Source organism: Pleurodeles waltl, chromosome 12, assembly GCF_031143425.1.
Source record: "Pleurodeles waltl isolate 20211129_DDA chromosome 12, aPleWal1.hap1.20221129, whole genome shotgun sequence".
NCBI lineage: Eukaryota > Metazoa > Chordata > Amphibia > Caudata > Salamandridae > Pleurodeles > Pleurodeles waltl.
In genome coordinates this window covers 605,691,808-605,704,979 of record NC_090451.1, presented here as the reverse complement: position 1 = coordinate 605,704,979, position 13,172 = coordinate 605,691,808, and the positions used below count along the sequence as shown (strand labels likewise).

General features: G+C 43.5%; 1 protein-coding gene across 1 annotated transcript in view; it reads right to left on the bottom strand.

Annotated features, from left to right (window-relative positions):
- The window catches only part of INSRR (insulin receptor related receptor), a 449,037-nt gene that overhangs the window by 101,609 nt on the left and 334,256 nt on the right, over positions 1 to 13,172 (bottom strand). Inside the window, exon 14 of the mRNA XM_069217860.1 lies at positions 7,483 to 7,651. Coding sequence (XP_069073961.1) covers positions 7,483 to 7,651 — 169 coding nt within the window. The remainder of the gene's footprint in view (positions 1 to 7,482; positions 7,652 to 13,172) is intronic.

Genomic DNA, 13,172 nt, shown 5'->3' with positions numbered 1-13,172 from the left:
CTCCTATGGTTAAAGTCAATGCAGGTTTTCAAGCCCCTTTACATTTGCAGATTTATCAGTTGGGCACATTTGCATTTCTTTAGGGAAAGAGACACCCTGGCAAGGAGGTCTGTTTCTTACCTGTCTGCCCCTCCCTCCCTCCCAGCACAGGAGACTCCCTGCCTTTCACTCCAGCTGGGGAAACTGATCTGCACATAATTTCACCCTGACTTCAGTTGTCCTTTTGGTGAAAAGCTAAAAGTACAGACAAATGCAGTCTGTTAAGCCTTTCATCACGGACAACGGACGGCAGGGTGAAATTACGGGCAGTCTGTGAAATTTGCGGATGGGTGGTCACCCTAGTGCAGCTGTCTGCTCGCCCCCTCTGCCCCTGTCGCCCACCTGAAATTGCAACTGAGACCGCCATCTGCCAAAGAGGGTGAAGCCAAGATGCAGCTAAGGAGAGACAGCAGGGTCATTTAAGGCGTATAGCACTGCAAACACTGAAATCCCAGCGTATTGAGTATATTAAGCAATATAAAACAGTGGCAAACAAATGTGATCAGTCAATTGTTATCAACAGTGCTCAAAGTTATCATGCAATCATATAATTATACAGCATCAAACAGTATCAATCCAGCCCCTGGCAAAACAGTTTTGGAACTTGGTGGCAGCATCGGAGTCCGTGACTGTTTTTTGAGGCACTGGGCACAGCTAACCATATACCAAACAAGCATCAAAACAGCACCAAAGCACCACTTAAGCACCACCGAACCATAGGTTGCTTGGATGTGTGGCGTCAGTCACCGTTAAGAACTCCCATGCATCGCTTCTTGCGAAGCGCTGCCTAGGGGAACATAGGAACACTTTAACTCTTCAGAAAGAAGGGAGAAGGACCCACTACCTCTTCCTGCTTGCATGTAAAGTGTGGCAAAGTGCGGAAAGCATGGACAGGTGCTGGGCTGGTGATGAGGCTGCACAAGATCAATGGCATAAGATGTTGTGCTGTGCCTTAGTGGGAAAGGTCCATCACTGCGGAGGCGGCCTGGCATGCTCCAGGTGTGGCTTGTGGAAAAGTAACCCACCCGGCTTGTTGCTGGTGCCTACTTCCTCTGCCGCACTGCCTCTGTTGCCTTACTGCCATACTGCCCCTCTGAAGTCCCTTTCAGTTGGATTGCTCTCGCTGCTTTCACCGTTTTCACTGTATCATTGGCACTTATTGGTACCACCAACCAGTGATCATCAACTGTACCACCAACAGTTCTGTGTCATAGCTACATAGTTGTGTTACACATGGTAAAAAGTAAGCCCTGAAAAATCACAGCATCTACTTTGGCCCCCATTAAGAAGCAAAATGGAAGCAAACAAGAAGCTAGCATTGAGCCCAAAAGCAGGCTCCCCGTGGAACGCTGCAACATATATCGCCCCTCAGTGGCAACACCCATCTGCCCAAAGATTCAGAAAAGATCTCCATCTGCATGCTTGTGCCCCTCATAGCTGCACTAGCTCAGGAGGTGAGGCAGCACAGAGAGGGATGCTTAGTCCCTCTACCCTTTTCACAAACGAGCTGAGAAACCTTGAGTCGTGGTCACAGGCATAATCTTTGTGTAAATGGTGAAATAGAAGCAGCCATCACGTAAAAAGGTCCAGGCAGGCGAAATACCAGATGACGGGCCACTTCAACCCATAACCTAAGTGCTGTTTCTTCTGGTTCCAGCAGTGTCCACGGGCTGGTGCAAGGACCATGTCCTCTCTCCAACCCAGGTGTTCCCCCCTACAAAGAACTCAATCAAACAATACTTTCTTTAGGCAATAGAAACAGTCTCAAGGAATCGAAAAGATATCCCAGATATGGCACCCACAGGAATTCCCCAGAATAATTTGGGGTGTACCATCAGCAGTCTGCCCAGTTCACCCCAAATTGCTACAAAACAGCAAAGAAACAGCCTGTGCAGGGCTTCTTACCAGGCATAGAACACAATCTTGCCCCAGCTTAAGATTGTGTGAGTCAGTTATTGACTTGACAACCGACTCTCCTCCAAGCCCTGCACTGCCCCTGCTCGACCTCTGTGATTCTTCAATAGAAGGGCTGAAGCAAATGCGAGAGTCAAAGCCCGCTGCCAGCTTCAGTCCTACCCTAAATGTACGTAATACAGGTAACTTGCCAGCTACTACTAGTGTAACCCCAAGTATATTCCCAACCTCAAATACGAACATGACTCAGATGACTGCACAAGTCTATTGACCCCTTGTTTGGTCCCTGGAGTCGACGAGCCCTATGGCTTTGCTATACCAAACAAGTGAATCATCCCTGAACCAAAAGGCTGCCAGCTCCCTCCCCAGAAGGGGGTGTTTTACTGACTAGGAACTGGGAATCCTGACAGATGGCTTTCTCTCTAACATTGAGGCACAAATAGACTAAACCCTGGGGCAAACACTGTCAATGTCTCAGGACCCAGCTGAAAAGGCCACTGAGCCCGCTTTGACAGCTCAGGCCCCACTATATATCAAGAGATGGTAGCAATAAGAGCCATGCACAGGACACTATAGCAACGACTCTTCTCTTGCAGTCAAGCCAATTGTAATTGCAATTAGATCTGATTCAATCAATGGCAACTCATCTTGCTGAAATTGGTTCTAAGCTTAATCTCCTGGCAAGAGTTAAAACTCTTTATCCAATTGTTGCCCCTCAAGCGCAAGTAATACCTCAACTCCTGCCATCAATCAAATACATGAACTATAGTCTCTCCAGGCGTCCCTGTATGACCCAAAACCAAAGAGCTAAATCAGACCTGGGGGGGACCCAGAGATAGATGTCCACTTGGTGCATAAGTCAACTAGAGATATGGCATCACAGGAGTGCAGAATGTTAGGCCAAGGCATCTGCACAGAGGAGGTAAACCGATAGGAGCGGATGGGACGCCGGCCACGCAAAGCAAAAGGGTGGACCAAGGTACTTAGACTGAATGGAAGATACTGGATCTGCCAGGCCACAATCCTAGGGGTCAAACTAAGGATTTACTAATATAAAGACCTATAATTGATCAAGTGTCCAGAAGGGAGTCTCCATTGACCTGTGGGACTATACCTGCCCCTTTGGTACATAGAAGAGAGAGGCCCACCCAGCACACAGAAAATGTGGACTCCAATTGGTATCAACTTGTTGGGAAGCATTATTTGGTGAGCATTAGAGAAATGAGTCGTATAGCTCTGCAGGTAATAGTTCTTTGGCACAGCATTCACCTACCTGCTCTGGCCCCACTCTAGTTCATTCTGAGGAACAGAATGACTCCAACCTCCTTATGTGCGATGAAGAGGAGAGCTCACATTTAATACTCCTCTTCATTCCTCGATACACTTCCAAGGGCTTTATGGACACCCTCAACAGGGGGAATTTGTTGTGGTTGTTTGCCCATATTCCTGCCCTTAAGAACATAATCACTGATGACCTGGATTGGGCCAAATTTGATCTGCTTCTGTTAAACTCAACTGGGGACGTGACCAAGACAATCTGGAGAAGAGCAGCCCAACGGAACACCGCTTAGGCAGACAGGGCCATCTTCGAAGAATGGGGTATCGTTCTTCATATTCCTGCCCCAGGGAAATATCCATACATTGTTTTGAAACCACTTTGAGCCCAAATCCTAGCTTGTGTGCTGAAGGGTGAAATTTTGGGGGCTTGCCATTCTAAATGAGGTAAACCCTCTGGTGGTTTGCTAATTTGGATTAAAATTTCTCTAGGGTTCCATGCTACCCAATTATCCATTAGTTGTCCAAACGTGCTTAACATTGAGATCTCCACCTCTGATAAATCAAAAACTCTTCTTTTTAATGTATAAAATAGGAGTATTTCTAAAACCACTGATTCCCCCCGTTCTCCACTTTTTGACTGATTACATCTCCACCTTATCAAGGAACGAAGCAGTTGTGATTGTAGCTGGGTATTTCAATATATGCCTTGAACCATCAGCACTTTATAATGAAATAGCTGGAGAGAAAAATCAGCACTGGGGTATTCCACAAATTTCGAGCCCATTGTTGTGTTCGCTCCCACAGGCTGCCTTGCAAATGTTGGACCTTTGTATGAGCTGCCGCTTGAGTGCTTGTAATGGTAGAACTAAATCAGATTTGGAGTCACGCCACACCTTTAAAAGGAATAACTACCTGAGCCGTATTGATTACTTTTTATTAGATGGCCAATTCTGCAGAAACCTTATTGATATGGAAGTCCTGTCCAGATATGAGAGCAACCACTTCCCTCTTTGCCTCTCCCTTTGTGGAAGTGGCAAGGGGGGGAATAGGACTCTATATTTACCTCAAGGCATCCATTCGGTCAGTAATAAAAAGAGAACAACTAAGTGGGAGAGCACAATGGCCAATAAGTCCAAGTATGCCTTATTATAGAGCTAGTTCCCATTTTGTCCAAAATGGCTAACCAAGTGGCAGTCCAGACTTGATCATGGAAGCCCACCTCTGATGGTTTGAAAATCTGAAAATGAGTTTTTTCACTGAAACTCCTCCATGCAAGATCTTTCCCCAGACAGCGGAGAGCAGACCCCACATGGTACGATAGGACTTGTAGGCTAGCCAAGAGTAATTTCCTTAGTACTCTAAAAAGAGGATTTCCGCAGATCATAACGTCAGCCAGAGCAGAATACAAACTAGCCTTAATGTGAGAAAAATCTGCATGGAATACAGCTATTTGGAGTGACATTTTGTCTGCAATGCCCTTGGGGAACCTGGTGCCAAAACACATAGGATAAAGCCAGAATAACACATTTTTCCACAAGACTAGTTGAACCATTTTGAAGCTTCATATGGTTGCAGCCCTCCAACCGCTGCAAACCCTGAATTCCCCGGTTTCCAGCAAACCCCTGCATCCCCCAAGACTCCTTTCAAATTAGAGGGCATTCACTGTGGCTGAAGTGGCTGTGGCCATCCTAGGAAAGGTGCCCGGGTTTGATCGTACACCGGTGGACCTCTTTAAGTCCGAACCCATAATCTGGGCACCCTACCTTACACATATTTTTAATGCCATCCAAACAGGCAAGATTCCAACCTTTTGGAAAGGGGCAGTGCCTATTCCCATACATAAGAAAGGCCTGAAGTCTGCCCCAGCCAACTACCGCCTCATTAGCCTTATTGGTTCAAGCTAAAAAATCTTCTGTAAGCTTTTATTAGATCAGCTTCTCACCTGGGTCAATGAAAATAAAATTTTAATACAGTTTCAGGCTGGTTTTCATCCCAAAATTAGCACAGTCAACCACGTTTTTAGATTTCAATTAATAAGGTGGAAAGAAATAGACATAAAAAGAGGTAACCTCCATGTCTCTTTTTTTTACCTTAAAGCTGCATTTGACATGGTCCCTAGGGATAAGTTATGGTGCACACTAGCTGACATAGGGCTTCCTCGTCCACTGTTTGATCTATTTGTTAGGTTACATCAGGATAGTTTTGCACAAGTTAGATGGGGTTCAAACGGGGAACAGACTGACCCTTTCAAGGTTGCCAAACGAGTGAGGCAAGGATGTGTCCTCATCCCTACTTTATTCCTTCTGTTTATAAGTGGCTGCCTTGACTACCTTTTGCGTTGCAATAATGATTCTCTGGTTCTAGATGGAACTAAAATACCCGCTCCCCTATTCACAGATTATAAATTATTAGTGTTGAAAACCCCAACAGGCCTAGAAACTCCACTGGGCTACTTTAACAGATTCTGCCTGGACCACGGACTAGTGTTTGCCTTTCTAGTGCAAACTCAAGAGGACTTAGGTTATTAAAAGTACCCTTATATTGGAGCATTGGGTTGAAGCAGTCTTAAAATGTGCAAATAAGACCTTATCTCACCCAATTTTCTCCCTTTTTGAGGTTTGGAGGGCTAACGCAGTTGATGCCACAGTAAACAGAGCAGAACTCTGGGGACATGTCAATCTAAAAGCCCTGGAGGTGACTGAGAATACATTTCTAAGATTAGCCCTTAAATAGCCCCACAGTACATCACTGATTCTTAAACATGACCTAGGTTTTCAGTCTATTGCCCCACTTGCAGACCTGAAACCCATCTTGTACTGGCTACAGATTTGGTCAGCTCCCGAGCTGGCTGAATATAGGGTGGGTATAAGAGATGTTTTAGATATATCATAAGGAGGAGTTTGGCTGCACTGGTTGGACAATTTAAAACAGTCCTTATACTTTATGAACTGACATGAGTATTGGCGGTCCGCTGAAACCATTCCATCTTCTGCAAATAAGAAATTGAAAAATATCTATTGGGAGCTTGAGGAGGCTGAATTGCCAAAACAGGTAGGCTTGGGCCAATGACTGATTGTTTCAGAGAGTTCAAACCTACCTTGTACTTTGAACATTAGATGGCCAATTCTGGAGAATGACATCAAGCCCCCATTCACAAAAGCTCTTTACATGAGGTTCAGGTTAGGTACTTTACTACTTGCTTCTCTGACTGTTAAATTGAATGTTCAGCAAGAAGGTAGTGCCTCCTATTTTTTTGTCCACTGTACTCTAAGCAGCATAGAGGTTGGATTGTCCCTTTGTGCGACCTTTTAGGTGTAGACCAGTATACGGCAGCGATTATATTATGCAGAGTGGTCATAAACAGTTATTGTTTTCTCCATTGCTAAATATTTGGAGAGCATATGGCCAATTCGCCATAAAATTGGCTCCCCTTCCATTACCTCGCTCTCTGCCTAGTGCCAATCTTCCCCCTATTGTGTTTCATGGTTTTATTGATTTTAGATTTTGTGTTTTTAACTTTATTGTACCCTGGAGCATTTAAAATGTACTTAGTTAGGCTGTCCTGTGTGGTAGGGTTGGGTTTGTATCCTCACCCGTATCCCTGAATTCTTTCCATTTCTGTTCTCAGGGACTAGTTCTTATGCCCTATGTGTTAATTGTAGTATGATTGAACCTAGTAATGTTTCACATATATGTATCTGCTTTCTTAAAGGTATTTTGATTTGAAGTTTTGTAAATATACCTATTGCAGCATGACATACATAATCTGTACTTTTAGGCATGGCAAACCATATTAGGTGTTTGCCTATAGTCAGGTGTTTGTTCATCTGTTTGTGTGGATACTTCCAACAATTTTATAAGCATGGTATCTGCACATTTTATCTCTGATATTGTATTGTGCTTTCTTCCTTGTATTGCTTTTAGGGCCATTGGGTAAAATAAAATAAATTAATAAATTAAATGAAATAAATAAATGACTTGAAAAGTGATACCCCGGGTGCACCAAAATGAGAAAATATGTTTTATGTCCCACTGTTTTGCAGTATATGGATCCTAGGACGTTCTGTTATGGCTCTATTAAAGGTGCTGTAGCGTGCTCTTGAATAGCTGTGTTATTACTTTGACAATAATACATTTATGATACTCAGACCACTGAAGACCTACTCACAACGCTAATCAATATTTTATAAAAAATTGTTTTTTTCCCCGAATGTTGTCTATTATATGCAAGCATTATGTCTACACACTTACCAGGACCAAGGATGTAAAACACAACTGGCACAGTCCATGATCCGTTTCCTGCCAGAGAAGTGGCACGAATCTTCACAGAGTAATTCCCAGGCTGCAGTAGCGTAAGGTAGACCCCTCTGTATTTTCCGTAGCGTTGCCGTGAAACACAGACAACTGTGGCTGGGACTTCCTGGAAATGAAGAATGGCTCAGGTTATCTAATATGTTGCCCACAAATGTTCCATATTTGCATAGGTGATCCACCATGCCTAGAAAGGTGCTAGTACTCTTGGGAATTTTAGATGGCTTTAGTACCTATGACTGTTGACCCCTCAACTGCATTGCAAAAAGAGACAAAATCACCACCTTCAACCATGATACACCATTGAACAATTTTTATACAAACCTTACTGATCACCTGAGTCTCTAAGATGTTAATTACTGATCAGATGAGCTGAGAGGGACGTTTCTATAAGTACATTTCACTGAAAAAAGGCTTTTTCAGTGTTATATGTTACTTTAATTCACTTGCTGGGAAACAATGCTTTCTTTAATATCAGTAACTGGCCATCTTGGGGCATGATTTTTGCCCGAAGTTATGTAGACCACCAACTTGACCCTGGGGTTGCCATGTGTAAGTTGCTTCTCCAGGGCATTGTGCTCAGGAATCTTAGTTGAGGGACTGTGCCCCCAGCCCTGAATCCCCCGCCTCTTGTCTCTTTTCAGACCTTGGAGAACAAGATCAAGGTCATCAGGAACTTCTACCAGTCCTACTAAAACTTCTCAATTAATGAACAAAAGGTTTCACTCTGTGTCACCCCCTTCTGTGGGTGGTTCCATAAATACACTAGTTATCTAACATAAATTGTTTGCAGGTCATTGGTCACAACTTTAATTTGTGCAGACCTTCATGTGGTTGCTACTAGTGCATACTTTATCCTAACCTGTGTGCCACCTGCAAGTCTCCTACTCTGCATATAAGCTATTTCCTCTGCATCTGGGTGCTGCCCAAGCACCGTTTATTCTGGTTTTGTGCCTACAATTGCGTTGCCATACTTCTTTTAAGCACCACAAGAGAGTTTTACTTTGAAAGGCATGCTACCTATGCACTGGTGTTATATCATCTATGCAACATCCACGAGAACCTTCGTTCCTAATTTGGAGGCCACCCATATACTGGTATTCCTTTCATTTTGGTGTGTATGTGATCCACCTCCTTAGTTGGATGCATTATTCCTTCACCAGCCAAAGAATACCTCCTAGGCCAGGCCATCTCTCTTCTGAAAGGATTCACAATCTGTTCTTCTCTAGCAGGCTACCACCTCAGAGTGGTTTAAAAGGTAGTCTTCCAGCTCATGTCATATCTACCCTGAAATTGAGTATCAAACTCATTTTATCAATGCTAAACCCCCAATCCTTGCCTCTCCTTTTCAATTTGCTCGGCAAACAGCTAAACCCATTCGCCTCCAACCTTTAACATTCTCACTTCACATCCTCCTCTCTACCTATCGTCCCTTCCATGCTCAGCCAATGCTTCCCTATAGCGCAACTTCTCTACCTAAGATCGCTACAAGTATACGATCTTCTCAATGGCCTGAACAAGTCCATCACTGAATCTTGCCAGGCAGATGATAGATGTTTCATTATTCATTAAGCTATCCTATCAGGATACACTAAGGTCCCCACTTACCACCCTAAAGAGAAAGTGGGCGGACGCACCAGAGAGACTCACCCAAGTCCACATATCCTGGCTCTTGCCATCATGTCTCTGGACTGTTGTAAGGTGCAATCTGTCACCACAATCGCATTTCTCTCTTGTTCCTCTTATCTACCAACCTTTTCCCCTGACCCTTTCCTTTGCTGATTTCGGCTGTGCCTTCCTATCATCCATGATCCTGAGCCACCTTTATTTTATGCAATTTGGTAACTTCAACATCTAATCTTGTCACAGCACTGAGAATCCACTGTTTTCCCTTACTGAAGCCCTCAACTTATACTTCCATGTTTAAGACCTACTCAGTCATCTTCTCATACCTTAGATGTCTTTGGTATCGACCCTCTAAGTACACAAGCCATTTTCACTACTCTCCAGGGATTACTGAGAAATTGCCTTTACCAATGAGATGCCCTCCTGAAAGATTCAACTGTCTGTAATAACGAAGGCACCTGCAGCTACACTGGAAGAAATTCGGTTACTCCATTATGGAGAATTTTATAAACCACTTTATTCCACCACATCAGGTCTTAAAGTGAAAGAGGCAAGCTGTGCCCGCGGACAACCAGTGGATCTTAGGTGCTCATCACTTATTGGAGCTGCTGGAAAAAACATCATCCTAGTCATGACATAAAACGGTGCTAATGGTACACATTTTAACTCTTTTCCATCAAATTCAAGATTTGCATTCTGGAGTGCAATTCAAATGGGAGAACTACCCAGATCCCTCTCTGAGAAAAAGCCATGGAAATCTAATGCCATTACACCATATAGACTATTGTCTGACAAAACTCAGTGCTGCCCCTCATCTCTAAGGCACTACCTCTGTAGTACTACCTCTATAGTGCTTCCTTCCTTTGCTCAACTCCATTTTTGAGTTCATCAAAGCTGGCAGTTATTTACATTAAACATGGATCCGTTCAAGATAGAATCCAGGTGAAGAATCTGAAACCCCTCTACATGAAAATAATATTGAAGCAACCTTCCAAGAACCAAATAGCAACATACCACTTGCATTGCTGGATAAGGTTATTCAATGTTCATCCTTCCTACAAGTGAATAAACACATATCTTACAAACTTGCATCCAGAATTTAAGCAGATTGCCAGCTACCTCTCCATCCCCATGGGACTTAGATTGATTATCGACAGTGCTTAATTTGTAAAAGATTGAGTGCTGGCCCCCAAATTGATGCTCAAAGGCCCATGGTTAGTTCTCTTAAATGTCAGAGCACCACACACCAAAGCTGTTTAGTCCTTGAGTCCACCTCGTTTTTTTTTCATCCACTATCAGATACTCCCCCTGCTGATTTATTGCACTTGTACAGGTCCCTGCTTTCTTCCTGCGCAATTCCTTTCTGTCTTACTCTTCTCCCTTCTTTCCCCTGTGTTTGATTTCCCCTCTATTGCTCTCTATGAATGTCTGAGGAGTTAAAATAAGACCCAGTCCCCAGAAATGAGTTCCAATGGGCCCCAATGGCAACCACTGGCTCAATGTAAGAAATGCCTATTGATACTTGAGATGATGTCAAGATTCGAATGGGTAGAAATTAACTTCTGCCCTAATAATTGATCCTGCAACTATCCTTACCATATTTTTAACTCAACCATCCTCCCGCGCCTCTGTGCTACTACTACCATGAGAAGGCCTTGGACTGGATGTCCATTTTCCTCTAATCATCTACAGAGCCTCCCAACTTTCTCTTTCAGCTCCTCACCTTTCCGCACCACTACTGGTTCCATTCACTATCTTATTCAAAGTCTTGCATTCTTACGTTGAGAAAGAACACATCATCCATAATCCGCAATGTGGAAGTGTATTTGTACCTGCATGTCTTTGCTCTGGTGTCCATGACTGGATGATAAGAAAAGATCTGAAGATAAAATGAATAAAACAAAATTGGATCTGTGGGTGTTTGGCCTAACGAATCAGGTACTACCAGCAACTTAACAATTCCTGCTTCTTAGATGCAGATCAAATTTCTTGTGCTTCAAACTGACAATGTGAATAATCCCCTTTCTTGGTTTTCACATTGGGTTCAGACCTCTATTACCCTAGTGCTCTCACTTCTCCACTATGCTAATGGTATCTGCCTTGATGTCGCCACATATCGCCTGCATATGCCCCAAGTATATAAAGCTAAATCCACGTCACATTCACAAAAATCATGAACATGTAATAGGCATATCAATTGCTAGCCAATATAAGCAATTGACAATCCTGACTTTGATTCATAGTGCTAGTCACAAATAGAGGCAAATTAAAAATAAATAACTTGCATTTCATTTGGCCTGCTCCTTGGCAAAATGAAGGATGCTATTCTTGGGTTTCGGGTTATGGTGTTCCCTGCTGTGCAACCAAACCAAAGAAAACTATCCCATCATCACCCATGTCCAAATTACTCCAAGATAGACCAATCACAGAAAACGCATGTTCCAGCTGACGCGTGTATGGAGGATGATGCTCCTGTTGTGTGGAGAGAAGCCATATTCTGATGTTAAATGTGACTGACCGACCTTATTGCCAAATCAGGAAAATCCTCACAGTAGAACAGGTTTTACTGAGGATACTATTGCTCACATTTTGGTAGCATAGCCAAAGCATAAGGCAGTCCACAGAAAAAAGAAATAAGCAGGGGCCATGCACAACAAAGTTACTTTGCAGTTGTTCAACAACACAGTCAAATAACTTGCATTATCCCGCCAACTAAAAGGATAAACATTTCAGTAAAATGAGTAAGACTGGATTGAGGATACAAACATTACAAGAAAATCAAATGTTCTCCATATGAAATAAAGGGAAAATAACATTGTATGTGTCTACAGCTAAAGATAACTGTAAGGCCCCAATTAGACATTAGCAGAACAGGACATAATGGTATCCCCAGTTTAACATTTAGGGGCCAAGCACTTCCGACAAAAAATCCACACTGACATAGTAGGTGAATGTGAATTGTACTCATGAAGGTTAATTTCTTCAGAACCTCTGCAATTCTCACCTTAGGTACCACTACACAAAATAATTACAGTACATCGTTGTGCCAAGCCTCCAGCAGCTCTGATTAGCTTGTGGAATACCCTGTTTGACTTCTACACATTTAGAAGCAAGCTCCCTTCCAGTTTCGAGTAGTCCTCACCATACCAAGACTCTCCACTCAAGTGGTACTGATGCATACATTACTCCTGGCACCTGCAGATGCCTTTCAATGGTGCACAATACTTTTAAATCAATCCTGGGGCTGTATTACACACAGTGCCCCTCTGCGCAATTGGCATGTGTTCCCATGTTATGCACCCATCGGACACTTTGATATTACAGATGGGGCCACAGATGCTTGTGCGGCACAGTCTGAAAAACTGATAGTGCTGGCTCACATTTAATACAGGTAAGATGGTGAGAAGACGTTCCCTCATTTGCATGGAGTTTCAGCCCAGTGCAAATGAGTAAATAACCTTGCCTCTGTGTCCATGCTGTATTATGTACGAGGTCAAAGAGGCAAATGTGCCCTTAGGAGGCACACTGAAAATGCGAAACAAAAATGTGCATTGTCTGGAGGCAGCCCTCTCAAGGGTAACAGGGTATCCCATTGAAATGCCTACATTTGCTCTGAAACTAAGTAGCCACTCACTGCACCTGCCTGCAGGTGGATCTCTGGGCCCTCTGTAAACTGAAGGTGAGTTGCGCCTGAACAGATAAAGAGCGTGAGGCTTCGGAACACCCACATCGTATTTCACTGAATGTGTTGACCTGATGGCTGCACAAGTTTTCAGCTGCCCTAGGGACACTACATTCATCATAATAGGGCGCAATATCCCAGCCTGCATCAGGCGCACGTTTTGAAAGGCGCACCATGACCCAAACATGGAAATTCTGCCCTGTGTATAATCCGTGGTGTAGCTTGGTCAATAAGGTTTTGGGGGGGGGTGACCTTCAGATTTCCCAACAATCACCTTGGCACATAATGTTAAAATACATTATACAACAAGCAGGGCATACAA